Source organism: Panthera pardus, unplaced genomic scaffold, assembly GCF_024362965.1.
Source record: "Panthera pardus isolate Hobbes unplaced genomic scaffold, ASM2436296v1 HiC_scaffold_7, whole genome shotgun sequence".
NCBI classification, from domain to species: Eukaryota; Metazoa; Chordata; class Mammalia; order Carnivora; family Felidae; genus Panthera; species Panthera pardus.
Window position 1 is genome coordinate 62,774,507 of NW_026527002.1, and position 21,151 is coordinate 62,795,657.

The 21,151-nt window shown below is 40.2% G+C and overlaps 1 protein-coding gene across 11 annotated transcripts in view; it reads right to left on the minus strand.

The window, feature by feature from the left end:
* The window catches only part of ENPP2 (ectonucleotide pyrophosphatase/phosphodiesterase 2), a 111,324-nt gene that overhangs the window by 68,615 nt on the left and 21,558 nt on the right, over positions 1–21,151 (minus strand). For 7 of the 11 annotated variants that reach the window (XM_019459963.2, XM_019459959.2, XM_019459962.2 and 4 more), the window contains exons 2-3: positions 10,851–10,953; positions 364–519 (exon numbers count right to left, since the gene is read on the minus strand). In XM_019459963.2, coding sequence (XP_019315508.1) covers positions 364–519; positions 10,851–10,953 — 259 coding nt within the window. Of the gene's footprint in view, positions 1–363; positions 520–10,850; positions 10,954–11,160; positions 11,338–21,151 lie in introns of those variants that run through there. The other 4 variants (XM_019459968.2, XM_019459966.2, XM_019459960.2 and 1 more) reach the window with 3 other exon arrangements.

Below are 21,151 nucleotides of genomic sequence, written 5' to 3' on the forward strand. Positions count from 1 at the left end.
ATTAAAATTAAAGCAGAAAAACCCAACCCTTAAGAATGTTCACAGTTTCAGCCCAGGTGCCCTAGCAGTGAGTGTGGGAGTTGACAGCAAAAGATAGAAATGATGAAGATGAAGGGGGGGGAAAAAAAGCCTGGCCATAAATACTTCCGAAACCAGTAGATAATGACTGCAATTGCAAAAAACCTCCTTTGGGTAGGTCTCGTATGCAAACAACAGTCACACGGGGTATACTTATAATCCAATTGACAATCATTCAAGAGGCAAAACTAAACCCCACAGTTTGGTTTGGCCAAAGCAGGGTGGCAAGGCCAGGGAGGATAACAGCAGAGGGCCTCGTCTTGAGAGGACTCAAAAGTTACCTACCTGTCTTCAGACAAAGCTCATCAAAGTCATGGCAGCAACTGCTGTAGCTCTTACACAGGTTATCGCAACGACAATCAGGGGGTCCAATCTCTTGAAGTTCAAAGCATCTGCCCTTACAAGATCCAGAGGTGTTGGTCCAGGGGGAGTCCGATAACACTGCAAGATACAAGAGGCAAAGGCAACGAGATTGGGAAATGGGTCACGTCACTGTGGAGAGGTGGCCCTGGGAAGGAGTACGGTGTGGTGATGCAGTCAGACTCTAGCTGAGCAGTCTGGTGCCATCACCTGCTAGCTCTGAACCCTTGGCAGGTGGCTAAACTTCCGGTGCCAGTTTCCTCATCGGTAAAGTGGGGGGATTAACGAAAGTAATTTGAGATTATGACGAGAATTAAATGAAACAGTCCAAGCAGAACACTTAGCAGGCTATCAGACACAGGAAGTGCAACAAATGTTGGCTATTGGTTTTACTTTACTGTTTACAGTTATTCTTACTACAAATCTGTGAGAGTGTCTCTGTAGATGCTAATGATGGCAACAGAGAAGAGAACATCGAGGTATACGCTTAGAAACAAGAGTTCATTGTCCTATTTGAAAATCCATAACTTTTTGTAAGGAGAACGGGGCGTAAATGTTCTGAGAACAGTCTGAACATACCAGATTAAAATAAAAGAATCGTAAGACTTCTTCCAGCCATTAAATCTATACCTATAACTAGAGTAACGCAAAAACAAACACCAAAATCTCAGCTTGTCAAAAATAAATCTTCTTTATTTTCTATGATTTGATTAGAATCAGCCAAAAATCTGAAAAAAACAAATTCAGTGAGATGAAAAGTCCACATATTTGAGAGATATAACCAATTAAGCCCAAAAATTACAAGGAAGCTCCATGCATCATAGTCCCTAAAAGATACAATATCTAGGTATAAATTTCCTAGGACATGTGTACGACCTACATGAAGAACACATTAAAATGCCACAAGAAGATATTTCAAAAGATAGAATTAAATGGAAAGATATACCATCTTGGAGAAAAAAAATAGTTTATATTATAAAAATGTCAGTCCTTCCTAAATAAACCCAAAGACTCAATGCAACTGAAATAAAAATTTAAGGAGGATTTTTTGGAAACTGGAGAGGATATTAAAGGTTTATAAAAAATAAATATATGAAAATGAAACAAAACTGAAAAGGACGAGTCATTGGGTGAAGACTAGGTAGTCAAATATATTCTGAAGTTAGAGAATTAAAACAGCTTGGTAGGAAAGAAGTAGATGAGTGCTGGGGATGGGGATGGGAAAAAGGGCCACAAAGATGAGAATGTATTTATAAGGAAAGCAACATTATAAGTCAGAGAAAGAAAGAAGGAATTATCAGCAGGAGAAAGGTTTAATTAGGAAGCCGTGCTGGAATAACTACTGGCCAACTGGAAAAAGTGAAGCTGTAGCCTCATCCTAGTTTACAAAATAATTAACTTCTGATGAATGGAAAGTGTAAGCAGTATCATACCTGGTGCCAGGAATGAAAATTTCTGTAAAACGGACACAACGCCCATGGATCTTCCCTGCAGAAATTTCATTACTAGGAATTTATCTCTCGTATATATTTGCGAAAGTTGACCGAGATATTTGTACAAGAAAGAATCACTGTATCCATAAATGGAATACTACCCAGCCCTTAAAAACAGTGAATCAGAACTGTGTAGGCTAATATGGAAAGATCTGTAAAATATACGTACAAGTTGCTTTTTTTTAAGAGCAAAGCACAGAACAGTGTTATAGTATTAAATATTATATATTTTATGTGAAAAATAGAGGTAAAGAGAGCAATAAGGATAGAGATGAATATAAAAATAAAAACAGAGCTAGAGCCAGAGAAGAGAGGGGGTGGGCAGTGGCATTGAGAAAAGATGCAGGTGTCAATAACCTTCCCCCGCACCTCCCACCCTCCTCACAAGAAACTCTTTACAGGAATTACATTTGAGCAGTCGTCTGTTTACTTCTATTTCCCTCATACATACATATATGTTTATATCCCTGTGTATGTATGTATATACATGGGGGGGGGGGGATAAAGTATATATTATATAACATATTATATATAAATATCCTAACAAATATTATTTATGACATGCTATGTATAATTTTATTCCCTTCTGTTTATAAATTTTTTATTTTTAAAAATAATTAGCAGGCATTACTTTTAAAAACAAGCAAATGTAAGAAGCAGGGGCAGAACAGATGTTATAGAACATTTCCAGGTTCACTGAAGCCATTTACCTGAATATCCGGTTCATCCCTTAGTCCTTTGTCCTTTTAAAAATCAGAGTCGCCCAATCCTGGCCTTTATGGCATCAGATCAGTTCAAGGAAAGCAAACAGATTCACTAGACCATGAGATGTGAAACGCTTTTGCATGGTTGATTCTGGGATGTCGAAATACATACAAACCACACCAGCTCTGTTTAGGAAATAATCAGGCTTCCAGTGCCTTCCTTACCTCTGGTTCAAAAACAGACTCTTCTATTGACTTTGGCCAACCTATCAATAGTGCATGCTGGCCGTAAGAAACTGTGGGGGGAGGTGGGGATGAGACGTGGAAACAGTGAAAGCAGAGAAAGCCCTATGGCGAAAATAAAGATAAGAAAAACGCTTATAATTGAATTATTCCCTTTTTAAGGATCAGTAGCCATCTAATAAATTCTGAGCAGCATTCATTCCCGTGAGCTGCTTACATCAATCTGCTTGGCTATGCTGATAGCTAACATAAGGGGAAGCGATCCAAAGGCACTATGTTTACAAGTGTTCCCTTGTCCCATCTTCTCTTTATGGTGTCCCAGCCTGCACCTGGAATATTTCTCCAATCATGCCCTCTGCTTTCTCCCTCCTCAGAATCTCTTCCCTGTTTCTTTCTTTACTTTCAGAATAATCTGTCTGGATTTTTAGCCATTTTTAAACCTTTCTCCATCCATGCTGGCCACGTGATTTTTACTATTTGCTTACAGCATTGATTATTCTCTAAGTGTATCCCTCACTTTGCTCTTGAAAATAATCAACTCTCGCTCAATAGCCTTCCCTCTAATGATAATCTGCTTTGCCACACCTTAAACAGAAGACAGCTTTGTTGAGAAAGAGTTGCACTTATACTCATCCTGCAAAGATATGGATCATAAAAAGAGCTGGACTCGAGGTTTACCAACAGCCCTCAAGCAAGAGTAAATTCCCGGGTCTGTACGGGTGAGGCACACATATACCAAATTCATTCTTGGATGGCTTGGACTCAGCTGACAACAGCAGGAAGAGAAATGGGCAGGTGAATTGATCCACGTAGTTCTTCCAATCCAATAGTCTCCAGAATTTGAACTTCTGTACCTCTTTTGATAAAATCAGGTGAAAGAATAGAATAACAGCACTTCACCTTTCCAGGGAGGGCCTACCTCACCCCTGCCATCTTTCATGACAAGCTCTGGTCCCTATGCTTTCGTGGTTCTACTGTTCATCCTCCAGGCTCTGGCTTTTTCACTCCATGACCAGGTCTCACATCCCCATGCCAGGCTAAGGACAGATTTTAGAATTTCTCTTTTTACTATACCTGGTTCCATGGCTAAATATAGAAAGATTTTCTTACTTATGAAAGTCTAAATTCTAAAATCTGTAAAGCTTTCCTTTACCTGACCTAAATCAAGAGAAGAATATCAATCTGAGAACCCAGGTTCTATAATTTATTGAACGGCGTGATGAAAACTGCAGGATCAGTGAACTTGTGTCTCACAAATACTGAGACTTCCACAGGATCTCAGAACCAACAAGGAAGACAAAAGACAAAAACACCTCAAAAGGATCCAGTCAAAAATGTGTGATAAGTATGGAGGTTTAGAATTTCATATGACACACTTGCCAATACTTTTATGACATTCAAATTGATTGCTGCCTTTCTTTTTTCTTTTTGGTGGGGGAGGGGCAGAGGGAGAGGGAGAAAGAGAATCTTAAGCAGGCTCTACCCTTCCCCGTGGAGCCCGACACAGGGCGTGAGATCATGAGCTGAGCCGAAATCAAGAGCTGGATGCTTAACCAACTGAGCCACCCAGGTATCCCTTGCTGCCCCTTGCTACATGTTTAAATAATGTTATTTTACTTCTAAGATGCAAGTCACTTCCAGAATCTTAAAAAATAAATGTTACAGTCTATACAGACATATGTTTTCTTAAAATAGGGACTTCAAATTTTAAAACATGTATGTACATACATATGTGATAGGCATAAAAAAGTGCTACGTATTCCTTATTTTTCACAGAAGCATTTCATGATTTAAAAACACCAATGTAAAAACATGATTTATTCCATTCAAATTCATAATTCTGATAGAAACAAGTAAAATTATTTTCACTCAGTTAAGTAAAATCTTATTTCTAAAACATTCCATCTTAGAGGCGCCTGGGTGGCTCAGTCGGTTAGGTGTCCAACTCTTGATTTCGGCTCAGCTCATGATCTCAGGGTTACTGAGTTTGAGCCCCACATCCGGCTCTGCACTGACAGTGTGGAACCTGCTTGAGATTCTCTCTTCCTCCCTCCCTCCCTCTCTCTCTGCCCCTCCCCCACTTGTGCGTGTGCACACACACACTCTCTCTCTCTCTCTCCCCCAAAATAAATAAGCCTAAAAAAGATATCTAAAACATTCCATCTTACCATACATATACAGAGGCATGTTGTAGAGTTCTGGTGCCACTTACATGTGGAAAAACTACAGATGATTCAATAGACTATTGGAAAGAACCTAATTCATGACAAGAGTTGTGACCCAAACATGACTCCATCCCGGACTCCCAATCATGTTTTCCTCTAAATCCCTCTGCAAAATGGAACTTTTCAGATGTGGATGACCGTCAGCGAGGGAAGCGGTACCTAAGTTTGAAAACATTTAGCTTTCTAAAAGCTGGAAGATCGTTTCTTCGAAGCTTTGCGTGGTCCTGCGGTCAGGGTTTGAGATAGGCCCCCGTCTGTTCCTCCCGTTCTCCGTGGTCCTCAGCCCGAGTGCTTCCTAAAAGTGAGGGGAAAGCCTTGCGTGGCTCTGCCGCCTCCTGTTCAAGGGCACTGAAACAGAACTGGTTCTCCTGTGTCTGCCTGCCCGTCTGAAGTACAAACCATAGGGAAAGGAGGCGGTCAACATGGATGACATTCAAGACGCTGACCAACTCTAGCATTTCATACTGTCTTCTGCCCCTTCTGGAGTATATGATTCATCCTTTCTGGCCATACTTTCTTGTGCTGCAGTGGCCATTCGTTCTTGATATTTTCGACCTCATCTCGTAGTGAGCCGCACTTACGTACAGGCCTGTGTGTCAGGACATCGGCTTCCAAAATACATCAGTTCCTGTCAACACCCACTCCTGGAGCCTCTCTGTTCTCTCCTCCTGCTCAGCTTCCGAACCAGATTTCATAGACAACCTTTTCAGTAAATAGGTCCACCTGGGAAGTTTTCAGACACCAGGACTTTTAAAGCATTTATAAACACAACATTCTCATGTAGAAGGACCGCATAAACTACAAGAAAAGAGATTTCTATGTGATGTAAATAAAAGAGATTAAAAACTCTAATTCGACTTTAAACCTCTCAAGTAGCATTTATGATGGTAATCAGTAGAATATGTCTGATTGGGTTGCAAATTTGCTCCCAAACAATGAAACGCTGTCATAAGCACAGGTATTGTCCACTTGAAAAGGTAAAAATTTAGACACTGGCCTTCAAAGAGAAGTGAAGATAAATTAAACTTAGCTTCACATACTTAACAACTTATATTCCCTCCAACCCTAATATGGCATTTTGTTTTCAAAAAACTTTTCCGATAAAGAGGCAACATTATCCCCATTTTCCTGCTTGGAAAATCAGAACTGTCAGTCTGATTTGAGACAGCCAGGGCTGGCTAAAATTTTAGATCATCCGAATACAACTATGGTACTGTCCTCATTCACAAAGGATTTTTCAAATTTTGTACGTAGGCTATGAATTTGATGAAGACATGATTTGGGACGATTTGTCCATTCAAGAATCTCTGTGGAACTCCACTGAGGACTGAGATTTCTGGTTATGCAGACAAGACAGAAGATTCTGTATAATGTTAAGGAAGTGAAAAATCCCTACTCCAGAGCTTCATTTAACATCAACAATAACAACAACAAAAAACAAACAAAAAAACTGAAAAAGCTGTCTCCTTCTTAGATTCTAATTCAGATAGTTTTATTTCATTTACTCTAAAATGTCCCCTGACTCTAAGTTAGATTGAACATAAAGCCCCATAACATGACCTTCATCATGACAGAGGTCTCCTCGCAGGGTCAGGGTCACAGTTGTTATCTGTCAGCTTTGCAGTTTCCTATGTGTTACTATCCCGTCATCAAGAAAGCTCTTCATTGTAGAATGAAATCCCCAAACTTCTCAGATGAACCCACCTTCTCGTTCCTATTACCATTGTGTTTTCTCTGTGATTCACAAAGAAACACTCTACTCATCAAGCGACATTCTTCACTTCACATTTACTCATGAATTTTATTCCCATCCACATACTTTTAAACTTTGGAGCCACTAAAAATGACAGTTGAATTGAGCTTTCAAATCTCTACTTGCTAGCTATTCACAAGTTCACCAATTTCTCTGTGTCTTCCAAGTATGTTGCTTATATTTCAGGTAATATCCCACTTCCATCTACAGACTGAAGGGGCATTTATCATAAGCTTCAGGAAAATAGACTCCACTGTAACACCACAAACGTGCACCTATGCACATAGTTATGAGTGCACATGCATATATATATATACATACATTCTCTCGCAATCATCAAGGCAAATCAAGCTGGCTACACTGGATGTATGGGACAAAGATGTCAAACTGATTTGGACTTAGTATTTACATTTTCTTTGAAAATTTATTCCAGCCATCCCATGTACTTGATTGCCCATTATATTTACCCAATAGAACCGTAATTGGCTTCGCTCATTTCCAATCTTGTAATAAATTCATAGATCTGTTATCATCTGCTAGAAGAAATCCTATTCTACTATTACTTCCAATAGATCACTAGGTCCTAACAATAAATCCAGCTAACAAGTGTGCTAGTTGGTTAATTATAACAGTTTGTTTGCATTGCCACAGCCTTGAAACTAACACCCCAGTCCATAGTACAGCACTGAGGGTCTGCCTGTGTGTAGAACATTCTCACCTATTGTTGAGGACTCTGAGGAACTACACTGACTAAGCAAGAAGGTACATGCTTTTAAATGGGAGATCTTGCTCTGGTCAGTGGTAAGTTGGCCATATATTAATACCCTTTGTGTTCCATTTGGTGAAACAGTCTTGAACTGCTAAACTTCCCAGGATTTCTTTGGAACATGAAAGCATTGTTGAAAATAGGCATGGCTGCCTTTCTGCTTACTATCTTGTCCTAATACATATATAACAGTTCACCCAGTGTTTTCTGATGTGAAGGCCTTGCTGACAGAATCACCAACCACATGTGTTATATGATGGTGGCCCTTTCTAAGCACAGAGAACGTTTAAAAAAGATGAAAATGCTTCAACTCTCTGTACTATGCTCTCACCCAGTTTCCAAAGTACATCTCTGGTCTTTATTCAGAAGCAAGCAACCATAGTAGTGCCTGAAAAGCCGGTAAACTATAGCAACAGAAAAATTAAAAATAAGAAGTGTTCAGGCATACCAAAAATCCCCAAACTCAGACTTAAGTGGTATTGTATCCCAACAAAGCTTCACAAAGGTAGAAATTTCACTAAAAATTATTTTAGAAGATAACCATAAAGGCTAAAATAATCAATGATTTAACTAAATAATTTGAGAAGCAAATATTTGGTACTATATTTAAGATCACTTAGGGGCGCCTGGGTGGCTCAGTCGATTAAGCATCCGACTTCAGTTCAGGTCATGATCTCATGGTTGGTGAGTTTGAGCCCCGTGTTGGGCTGTGTGCTGACTTTCAGAGCCTAAATCCTGCTTGGGATTCTGTGTCTCCCTCTCTTTCTGCTCCTCCCCCACTCGCATTCTGTCTCACTCTCTCTTAAAAATAAATAAACCTTAAAAAATATCCAAAAAAATCACTTAGATTTATAGATTATAATATAGATTATATTATTTTTACAGAAATAACACAGGCTCATTAGCTCTTACAGCTGTTTCTTATAACACAGGGAGATAATTACGCACAAAATATATTTAAGGATTAATAAATCTGTTCTATACTTTGCAAGTTCTCCTGTAGAGTGCACACGAATCCAAGAGTCAATGAAACAGAATGGTTGGAAATCATAAGCTTTTTTTTTTTTTAAATCCATAAGGAAAATTAGAAATCATCTAGTCCTGGGGTGCCTGGGTGGCTCAGTCAGTTAAGCGTTCGACTTCAGCTCAGGTCATGATCTCACAGTTTCTGAGTTCAAGCACCACGTCAGGCTCTGTGCAGACAGCTCAGAGCCTGGGGCCTGCCTCAGATTCTGTGTTCCTCTCTCTCTTTGCCCCTCTCCCACTCATGCTCTCTCTCTCTCTCTCAAGAATAAACAAAACATTTTTAAAAATTAAAAAAAAAAGAAGAAAGAAATCATCTAGTCCTGCTTCTCATTATACAGCTAAGGAAACAGATGTCACAAGTGACTTGCCCAAGGCCACACAGCAAGTTACATGGATCCAGGATGCTAGTCCAGGGATTTCATGACTGTTTTCCAAAAAAGTCAACTTTGAAAATAATGAGTGACTTGAATTTACACATTCATTATGAAAACAGCTTTTAATATCAGTTTTGGCTGAAGTAATACATTAATATGAAACAGAAAGAAAAGTTCCTTTTAAGGTGCATTGGAAAGAACCAGAAGTGGGCTCTCAAGCAGCTAGCTTGCCCACATGACCATACTTAGGATCCGATCCCCTTCCACTCTGCACAGTTACAGTCAGTGTTAATGGGAGTTACACTCGTCTGGAACAAGAGAAAGAGGTCTTTGAAGACAGCATTTGTTACCAATAAAAACAGGATTCTCCAGCCTGGTGATCTCCTCTCTTCTCCCTCCCCAACAGAAAACACAAATCATTTTGTCCATTTGGCTCCCTGGGGGTGCAATTTTTATGATCTATTTTCTTACTTTTCACCCTGACCACACCCCACTTTGACTCACTAAACTCCTTCTAATATCATTCTTTCAACTTTCTGGCATGACTTAAAAGCAACTTACTTGATGTAAGGAAGACCTAGTATTCCATCAATATATGTAGCATAGGGTGGTTAATAAAAGCTCATGCTGGCTAAACAGAGACAGGTGATATAGTCTTTTAGATTAGTCAAGTCAAAAAAAAAATACAGAAAAATTCAAAATTCACAGGAAGGCAGACAAACGTGCTGAGATGTCAGAAAAAGTCAAGAAAATATTGCCCCCTAGAGTACCCATTACTTAATATGTAATTTTTATTTATAAAACCATCAGCAGCTCCAATTTCCAGGAAATTAACCAACTCATTACTTAAGACCTGGTCAGCTAAGCCCCCTCGGTTCACACAAGGAGCTCCTTTATAAGAATTCCCACACTGCTTACGGCACAGTGTATTGTAAAAGGAAACTCTTTCACGTTGGTTCTATTAGTTAAGTCAAGGTACACTATTAAAACTTACCTTTCCTTATGCCAAAAGAAAAAACTGAGTGCAAATGAATCTTGTAAGTTCTTCAAAGCACCTCTTCTCTTTTATATTTTTCCTACTTTAGCTAAATCTTGATTTCATAGTCCTAAACTCTGAAGTTTCAGAAAGACAGTTCACTGCTTTTCTTAGTGGTGCCCAGGTGGCTCATTAGGTTAAGCATCTGACTTCAGTTAAGGTCATGATCTCACGGTTCATGGGTTCGAGCCCCGCATCGGGCTCTGTGCTGACAGCTCAGAGCCTAGAGCCTGCTTCAGATTCTGTGTCTCCCTCTCTCTCTGCAACTCCCCCACTCACACTCTATCTCTCTCTCTCAAAAAAAATAAATAAGTGTTAAAAAGATTTTTTAAAGAAAAACAGTTCACTACTTTTTTTTAACTTCCATTCCTCTTTTTTTTTTTTTTTTTTTTCTGGGTCAGAAGTTTCTGGAGAAAAATACTACATCCTATATCACATGCCAAGAAATCAAATTCATGTATCTGCAATATTAAACCAGCACCTGTTCTCACCACTTCTATCTTAGCCTTGTCTGTTCACAAGAGTTTTAATTTTATCTTAACATTTATAAATATCGGAGTGCAAAGATTTAAATAGCCTGCTATCACGAAGCAAGCATAAATGTTCTCTAATTAAAACCACATTCTCTCACCTGAATTATACACACAGCTAGTTTTATTCCAAAGAAAACTAGGACTACATTAGTTATACCGCAAGATTATCTTAAAGATGCATTTCTTAATGAGCTTCTATTGATTAGCCAGTCCATAATATTGTAAAAGGACTGAAAATGCTGATAGTCACTACACTTACCTGTAGGAGGCCCTTCATCCCAGCCTTCTGCCCTCTTAATTCGATTTGCTGTGAATCCTAAGCAGATATTGACTCCAACAGCAAAAGTGAACAGGGATATTACCTAAGGGAATAGGGAGATTGAGGTGTCAAACCAATGAATCAAATTATATGAAGGCAAATGAAAGGACTTCAACATCACCACCCAGTCCTACAACTTCCAAAATGCACTGTAAAGCGCTGTCTGGATTTTTAAAACAAAAAGCAAAATTGCAAATCAGGAACTGATTCTTAACATCAAGTCCTTCCCCCCATGCCATCTTTCTCCTACCTGGTAGGACTGGACCGGACTCCTCCTTGCCATGGCAGAGGGTTCTTGGAAAGCCTTTTGCAGTGTGTTCTCTTTTGCCTACACTGAATGCACTGCTTTTTGGGGCTCTGAGTTCAGTCTATTAACTACAAGTAATCCCACCTGGGAGGTTGACAGCCTCCCCTGATTTGTCCGGAGCTTGATTTCATCACGATTGATTCACAAATGGCAGCTCTGAGCCTAAGAGGCTTGAAACACCCCTCTCCTTCTCTCCACCCCCTTATCGGTCCCGCCCCTAACACACACACACACACACACACACACACACACACACACACACACACACACTTTCATGTGGTTTCCTCTGGTAACATGAGGGTTTCTTATGTTGCTGTGGCCAATAACAGTGCATGTTCATTTTCCTTCCCTCACAAAAACATGGTTTTTAAAAAAGAAACCAAATGTATTTGATCCGATAAAAATGAAACAGAGCCGTAAAAGGGTTTCCACCAGCTTTAAGCTTTTAAGGTTTACAATGTAGTTATTCAATGTAGTCCACCTCACGACTTTATTTTTTTTTAAACAAGGAAAGTTTTATAATTTATAAACCTAATAACTTTCCCTGTCTTTCCCATGTATTTATTTTTTCTGGCAGTTTAAATGACCCTGTCCCTACTGCCACATTCTCAGCTACTCCCGACTACTCAAATATTTCTCACGATAAAATCTCCCAGGACTGTAACGAACACAAGAGATAGCACTATTTTTCCCCATGTTGTTGTTAGAGTTTAGAGAAGTAACTTTTATCAAAATACTGGGAATTGCCAGCTAAGCAGTAGAGAGTCCTTCTGCCCTGTGAGGAAGGACAGAATAAGAAGAGCCTGGCTCTTCTTCCCTAAAAAAAACTGTCAGCTTGGTTTTGGGGAGGGGGATGACAGGGGGGGAGGGGTTGGATGGGGCAGCTTTATTAGTGATCGAATTTAGGAAGGAAATCTCAATGGCAGCCAGAATTTAGCTTTAAACATCGTTTCCTTGATGATTTCCCAGTTATATTGTCATCCAGTCACCAAACACGGTGTCCTTTAAGGCTATTGCCAATGTTCAACTTTCTTTACTAAGCATTTGGCAACCAGGAGACTTCTAAAAGAAATTGAGGTCTCTAAATCTGAAAGTTATTTAAATATTATACGTTTTTAAGATTCAGAATGAGGGAAGAAGGCTTGCCTTTGGTTTTCCCCGCACCAGGCCCGGGCACCATTAATCTTGCACTGAGCATATGTGCGTACATAAACAAATACAGCACTTACCATGCAACAGATTACTAACGGAGCAGTGGCTCTGCTCAAATAAAACATGATAGCATGAAAGCAAGCACTGTGGATTACACAGTAGGCCTGGCTTTCATTATATATTCTAGAATTCAGTAACGGCTAATTGAGAAAAAGAAAACGCACTGCCAAACTTGAAGTTGCCTTTCTAAAAATCCTTTTAGTCTTGTATTCTTGCGGAGATGGCGGGCTTATGGATTTTTCTAGAGAAGTCCCTTGCTTTAGTTTGTGTGCCATACTGAAATGATTTGGAGCTGGGTATTTAGCAAGGCTTATGAAAGATGTTAACCGCATGTAAGATTTTTCTACTATTGATGTTCAAGTTCAAGATGGACCCTGGCTTTTATAGTAGAAAACTATAAACCGAAAAGGAAAATCAAGGCAAAGGCCTGCGACTGCCTTGTGTTGTGTGCCACGTGTTCCAAACGTTCCCCCCGAAACCTGCCTCCCCTTCTCTCTAACCTCCCCGGCCCTTGCCAACAACTTTAGATTCTATCTGACATTTGAGTGTTGAAACCCAGCTTGAGGATAATGAAGGCTCTCCTTGAAAAAAAAAAAAAAAGACTCAGAAGCTGAACATCATCCATTAATTTTTTTTGACATGCAGCATAGCTGTGCAGAGAAAAAAGGCTTCAGTGTAATAGTCGATCCATAATTGGCTTCTGTACAGCACTTGTTACCAATTATCTAAGAGGATTGAGCTCAGGCATTATTTCCGTCAACTGTTCTGTCAAAGAACTTTGTCTTCAGGTCATTATGCACACGGAACTCATTAAAAAAAACACACATACACAAGTACACATGTGTGCACGCGTGCACACACACATACACACACACACACACACACACACACACACACACCATCTAACCCTAGTTACAGAATCTTACTACTAAAACATCCCTATAAATTAACTGGCAGGAGGATGACCAAAGTCTCTACCTCGGGCATCAAATCAACTACAAAATACAATTACCCTTCTTTATCTAAAACTGAGAAAACCAAAAGTCTGGTAATAAATACCATAGGTCTAGAAATTCAGCTAAATGACTGGAATATCGTTCAAAACCTTCTGTAAACAAAACCAAACTGAGAAAGTCCATCTATCTGGTGTTTAACATTTTGGAACAATGTCACCTATAGTTGGGTCAGTAAACAAGAAAGCGTTTGAGAAAGACTAAAATTAACTTCCAGAATGGTTTATTAATCCAGCTACATTTCAGAGAACACTGCCCCCTGGCAGAAGGAAATCCAGAACTTGCAACAGTCTTAGGCCCTAGAAATCATTCTGAGGTTCTCAAGCTTTCTCGAGAATAAGAATCACCTCAGGAGCTTGTCTGAAATGTGCGTGCTTGTGGTCTACTCACCAAGATTTGGATTCAATAGGTCTAGGAGGGAAGGTAGAAAAACCAAGGATTCTAGAAGTCAGACAAGAATTGGCACGATAGGTTATTCTGACGTAAGTAACGTAAGGCACACATTTAGAGAAACAGAGCACTGGAAGTACTTACTCTGAATCAATTTGTTTATGCCCTGGATGTTGAGTTGCTTGGTCTAATGCTAATGTAATTTTCATATATTATTAAGAGCATTCACTATTGATTGGACATTAAAGTCTAGATCTCCATGGCTGTTCCTCCATGGGAATCATCTCCAAACTGTAAGCAGCAAAACAGAATTTTATTTATTTTGCTGGTGGCACAAAGCAGCAGTGTGTGTATTGCTTAATTGCACTACAGTAGTTGCATTTATACGAATGCACAGTCTATCTTTTCATGAAATGGTTCTGTGGATCCTTGTTCCCAAGCGCTGATTAAGGTAAGAGGGCTTGAGGTTCATAATGAGATTTGAGAGATAGATAATTGACGGTTGTCATTTTTGCCGCCTGCAGTAATTATGAAATTTTCATAAACTGCTTCAAACTTTATCTATACCCAGTTTCTCATTATGCAGAGTTAACTGCATGATGGTGTCTTGACTTAACACCATTTCCAGAATGCTCTAAAACTTTAGTGTTAGACAATTACCAACCGCCTGATTTTTCAGTAGTATCATTGAGCAGTAAATATAGCACATACACTAAGCAAATAAGAAAATAATACCCATAGGTCTTCTCCCTATTTCATTTTAAAACTCTTTGAGCTAAGTCTTGCTTTTTAATTCTGCTGTGGTTGCTGGCTATTAGAAAATTCAGAATAAAAACAGGACAGCAGTCTTTGCGAAAGGGGTTTACCAATCTGAATTGAGCAAAAAATTATGATGGCTAATGGAGGAACAAGCTGGCCCAATTGCTCCACAATTCAAGACCGCAGATTGTATAAAGTAGACACCACTTAAGATTCTGAACCACAGACGCAAAGTTTGATGGGTAATCTTTGGTCCCAGGAGGTTCTCCAGTGGAGAAATAGCATATATCTGTTCAAATGCAAACAGGACTTGTGTTATTAGTTATTACACAATTGAAAGCTGAAATCAACACCGGCACATCTTTCAATGACTACAATTTACATCGTAAACTTCTATGCATGACACTTATTCCCAGTGGATCTAAGCGTAAAGCCCCCACACCAGAACAATCTCTATCTTCTAAGAATATTCATTCATTGCACAAATATTCATCAGCTCCTACTGCGTACCAAGCACTGATCTGGCACTAGTACTATATGGGGAGCTGAACCAAAACATAGCCCCCTGCCCTCCATATGAATCAAATAGACACAGAAATAAATGTGTGATCTCAACTGATTACGTGCAGAATGGTAGAGGTAAGCACTGCTATGAGAACATATAACTCTGGATTGATCCAGTCAGGAGGATCATGGAAGACTTTGTGGAGTAGCAGTTGAGCTCTAATGTGCAGGGTAGGTGGGAGTAACTAAATAAGAGTGGGAGAAGATTCTAGGCAGAGCGAACAGGGTGTGCAAAGGTTCCACGTGGGGTAGAGGCACAGCACACCCATGATATGAAAAGACAGCTGGTTTGACTAGAGCAGCAAGAGCAAAAGCGGGCGTGTTGTGAAATGAGTCAAGGGATTAGCAGGGGCCAGTTCGTGTGGGGCTCCGTCCGTCATGTTGGCTGCTATTGTCTTTGCCTTATAAGTGATGGATAGCCTTAAAAGAGCTTAAGCAGGTGAAAGTTACTCCGATGTTGAAGGATGAATCTCTGTATGGTGTGGACATGTAGTGCAGGGAGTCAAGAATGGACACAGAAAATCAGTTTGGAGATGATGAAGTAATCCAGGAAAAAGCTAGTGACACCTTGCACCAAGAGGGCCATGGTGGTGGATTGGGAGAAAACTGGGGCAGGTGGGGAAAAGATCCATTAATGAACTGGGTACACGGGTTCAGGGGCAGGAAAGTAAGAAGTGTGACTCCTGAGCTAATGAATATGTAATTGGATTAGGATGACATACAGTACTCAGTAAAGTCACTCCTAAAGGTTTAACTGGATTGCAAAAAAGACGTGGAGATTGATATCCACTTGCTAACATTCTAGACTTAGTTCAAATAAGGGATACGGCTAATAGCTTTAAAACATGTCAGTAGTTTTAAAAACCACTTAAGGCAGTTGTTTTAAAGTTCCTTTGGACTTTAAACACTGAAAATACATTTATTCATAACTGAGGTTTAAAAGGAATTACTGCCTGGAAATAACTCACCTTTGTTGCTAACTCTAGCTTACAGTGCATTTTAAAACTTGAAAGTCAAGGTTTGTCTACTTCTTTTCAGCTACTCTGCAAGCTGCACGCTAAATTTCCAGGCGAGTGGAAGAAGGTTGTAACAGTTTGGCGAGATGGCGAGATGGCGAGATGGTGTGTGTGAGAGCCTCCTGGTTTCATGTGTGAGTCCGCTTTGTACTGTGCACTGTGTGATATTCGCCACAGATGGGTGGGTATGACACTATATGGAAGAGTTTCAGGGGTGCCTGGGTGGCTCAGTTGGTCAAGCGTCCGACCTCAGCTCAGGTCACGATCTCACGGTTCGTCGGTTCAAGCCCCACGTCGGGCTCAGAGCCTGGAGCCTGCTTTGGATTCTGTGTCTCCCTCTCTCTCTGCCCCTCCCCCACTCACATTCTCTCTCTCTCTCTCTCTCTCTCTCTCTCTCTCTCAAAAATAAAATAAAACATTAAAAAAATTAGAAAAGAGTTTCACCACCCTTGCCTTCTAGGCTCTCACATGCGCGGGTGAGAAGCTCCTGTCAGTTCCACTTGCAGATGAAGAAATGGAGGCTCAAAGACTATGTGACATCTCCAAAGCGGGACAGTAAGTGATTGAGCCAGGTCTGAGGAACCAGATCTCCTAAGCCAGCTTAGTCCTCTTCCCGCTATGGCATGACGTCCCTGGACTACACCACATGGGGGCCTCAACTTGACACAGGCAGCACGCAGCTACCCAAACAACCGGTTCACCTTCCAGCTTCTTTCCTTTTCCTGGAAACCTTCTGCAATCCTTCCATCTCTTGTTTCTCATCAGACACCATGTCTACCGGGTCTTGTTATTGATTACAGTTATTACCATCCTTTCTCAGGGCTTGCTGAGCGTTCTTAGTATCTAAATTGTCTTTCTTTTTTTTTTTTTTTTTAATTTTTTAACGTTTATTTATTTTTGAGACAGAGAGAGACAGAGCATGAATGGGGGAGGGGCAGAGAGAGAGGGAGACACAGTATCAGAAGCAGGCTCCAGGCTCCGAGCCATCAGCCCAGAGCCCGACGCGGGGCTCGAACTCACGGACGGCAAGATCGTGACCTGAGCCAAAGTCAGACGCTCAACCGAGCCACCCAGGCGCCCCTCTAAATTGTCTTTCTATGTGAATATTTTAGATTCTCCCTTCATCCTCATTCTACAGGACATGCATGAGCAGTTCGCCTCAAAATTGCCCTTCTTGTTTGCACCCTCTGCCCCCTTCAAACACCCTTTCATTCAGGCCTCTCTTAATTCATTCCCATTCATTCCCAGAGGTCCCTGAGTAAGATGCAAATCTGATGATGCTCCTCCCAGTCTCAAAACCTTCAGTGGTTCCCTATCACAGCAGTTATCAAGGAGTGATCCTGGGGGCTACCTGGAACAGAATCACCTGGAAACTTGTTACAAACGTAAATCCTTAGGTCCTACCTCAGATCTATGGAATCAGAAACGTGGGGGCAGGGTGGGTAGAGCCCAGAATCTGTGTTAACAAGCCCACCAGGCAAATTCTGCTGCCAGTTTGAGAACCACTGACCTAAAGCATAAAATCCAAACCCCTTGGCAACACAAATAGGATTCTAAATCCAAAATCAAGTTGGCTATGGGCACCTGGGTGGCTCAGTCAATTAAGCGTCCGACTTTGGCTCAGATCGTGATCCCACGGTTCGTGAGTTCAAGCCCCGCGTCGGGCTTTGTGCTGACAGCTCAGAGCCTGGGGCCTGCTTTGGATTCTGTGTCTCCCTCTCTCTCTTCCTCCCCTGCTTGCACTCTGTCTCTCTCTCTCTCTCTCTCTCGAAAATAAAATATTTTTTAAAAATTCGAAATCAAGTTGCCTGGATTCAAATCTACTACTGTTTAACCGTGAGACCTTACATGACCCTTAGGCGAATTACTTCTCCATCCTAAGACTCAGTTTTCTCATCTGTATGCAGCTCATAGGAATCTTAAGAGTATTACATGGAATAATCCATGTAAATTGCCTAGCACAATGCCTGGCACAGAAGAATGCTTAGCAAATGGTAAATTTTTTAATTAGAGAAATATTTGCTGTTCCTTGATTAAGTTGTACCCTGTGACACATCCATTCTTTAATATATGTTGTTGCTTTGGCCTAGAATGCCCTTCTCCACCTAATCTCCCTGGCAAACTCCAACATATTCATGAAGATTCAGGTCAGGTGTCACTCTTCTGTGAAGCGCCCCCTCCCTCCCGATTTTGCCTCTCCTGTGCAGAGCAATGGGTTCCTCCACTCTGCTCCCATATTGTCTACAAATCCGTTTTAAGGCCTCTCTGTCCCTTGTGATATTTTTGAATGCAGGGATCAGTCATTCTTGTGCTTCACAGAGCTATGCATCTTTCCTGGGATGTAATAGGCAGGCAATAAATGTTTGTTGAAGGAATTACTTGATATCAAGAAATTCAAATTGGAACTTCAATCCTTACTCTCTTACTCCTAGCTGTGTGACTTCAAGCCCATGTTTCCTCATCTGTAAAGCAGGATTATTGGGCTAATCAGTGATTTGTAACACTTTTTGAAGCAGCGAAACCTTATTTTCAAAGAAAATCTTAAAATGAATACCAACATCTAAATGCGGAGCTGCTCTACTTTAAGTAGGGAGTGGGGAGCCAAGATCCTATCCGACCAGCCACCTCCCCTTCTCCCTACAGTACTTTGTCAGAAGACCGGACATTCAAGGAGTGCAATTTGTGAAAATAAACAAAGACAATAACCAAGTTAATTCCACTATTTAAACACTTTTTTAAAAGTTTTATTTATTTAAGTAATCTCTATGTCCTACGTGGGGCTCAAACTCATGACCCTGATCAACTGAGCCAGCCAGGTGCCCCTACCTACTTTTCTAAATCCAACCTTTTGTTGTAGTATTCAGATATATACATACATGCCAAAATGCGACCCAAATTACCCCCAGGCCAGATCTTTCATTGGCAAGTGACAGAATCTTTCACTCCAGCCAAGCTCCTCCCCTAAGGAGTCCAACCAAATTTCCAGCCTCCTCATGGTGTTTCTCAGCTCTGAAGTCCTCCTCTTTCCATGGCACTCATCCAAATCTGAGTCAATTCACAGCCTTCCCAAAGCTATGGATTATTAATAAAAATAACATGAGTTCTTATAACACAGGGTTGATATGAAGACCAACTGATATAATGCATGTTAAGCAAGTAGCTCAGTGCTTGAAACTTAGAAAATGTGCAAATATTAGACACTATTACATACAGGAGGCTAAAGACTACATCTGTTATCATGTTCTCAGCATTAAGCAAAGAACTGAGCACATAACAGGTGCTTAGCAGTGACATAGATTCTAGGAAAATTCCTTTACTTTTAGAGAGATTATGTATAGATTAAAGTTGGAGATGTTACAAATCTCTTGTCACATTCTCTCTAACCTCAAGAGAAAATGAGCAGCTTTTATTTGGTAAAGGGTGGGGTGACTCTGGGGACAGCCTTGAAGGCACAGGTTTGAACTACAATAACAAAGACCCTCTATTTGGACTGGAAAGCCCCAAGAATTTGAGCTTCAACTCAAGAAATTTGTTTGAATATAAACACAAACCTAAAAGGAAGTTTATGCTCGCTACTAGAATGCCATCATCACATGCTTAGCAGCACAATGGTGCCCTCTTGGAGAGGAAGCAGAACTGCTATTTCTGTGATTCCCCTTGCAAGCAAACAGGAGCTAGTGACATTCATCGATCTAGAAACAGAAGGGAATTTCCTCTGCCTGATAAAAGACTTCTGTGAAAAACTTACAGCTAACTTCATGGTGAAAGACTAAATGCTTTCCCCCTAAGATCCAGAACAAGACAAGGATGTCTTCTCTAACCACTTCTATTCAACACTGCACTTCTAGGCAGGGCAATTAGGCAAGAAAACAAATATAAGGCATTCCAATTGGAAAGGAACAAATATAGCTATCTATATATAAGACATGAACTTGTATATAGAAATCTTAATGAATCCTTTAAAAACTATTAGATGAGCACTGGATATTGTATGTAAGTGAGGAATCACTAAATTATACACCTGAAACAAATTTTACCGTATATGTTAACTAACTAGAGTTTAAATAAAAACTTGAAGGAAAACTATACAAATAAAGAAATTCAGGAAGGTCGCATGATACAAGCTAAATATTTTTTTTTCAACGTTTTTTATTTATTTTTTTTTGGGACAGAGAGAGACAGAGCATGAACGGGGGAGGGGCAGAGAGAGAGGGAGACACAGAATCGGAAACAGGCTCCAGGCTCCGAGCCATCAGCCCAGAGCCTGACGCGGGGCTCAAACTCACAGACCACGAGATCGTGACCTGGCTGAAGTCGGACGCTTAACCGACTGCGCCACCCAGGCGCCCCACAAGCTAAATATTTTTAAAAATCAGTTGTATTTCTGTACACTAGCTATGGAAAATCTAAAATGAAATTAAGAAAACAATTGCACTTACAATAATATCAAAAAGTCTAAACTACTATGAATCAATTTAACAAAAGAAGTATTAGATTCGTACGCTGAAAACTAGATAATGTCATTGAACTACATTATGAAAGACCTAAATAAATGGGAAGACACCCACATTCATAGATTGAATGCCATCATTGTCAAGATGGCAAGAAAGTAAAAATGTGGTCCATAGCATGGGAGAAAATATTTGCAAATCAATATCTAATAAGGGCCTAGTATACAGAATATGTAAAGAACTCTTACAACTCAGCAGTAAAAAGACACATAACCCACATTTTTCAATGGATGGGAATAGACATTTTGAGAAAGAAGATACATAAATGGACAATAAATATATGAAAAGATGATCAACACCATTAGTCATTAGGGAAATGCAAATCAAAACGACAATGAAATACCACTTCACACCCACTAGGATGGCTCAAATTAAAAACAGACTATAACAAGTGCTGGAAAGGATGCGAATCCTCATATATTATTGATAGGATCATAAAAGCACAGACACTTTGGAAAATAGTTTGTCA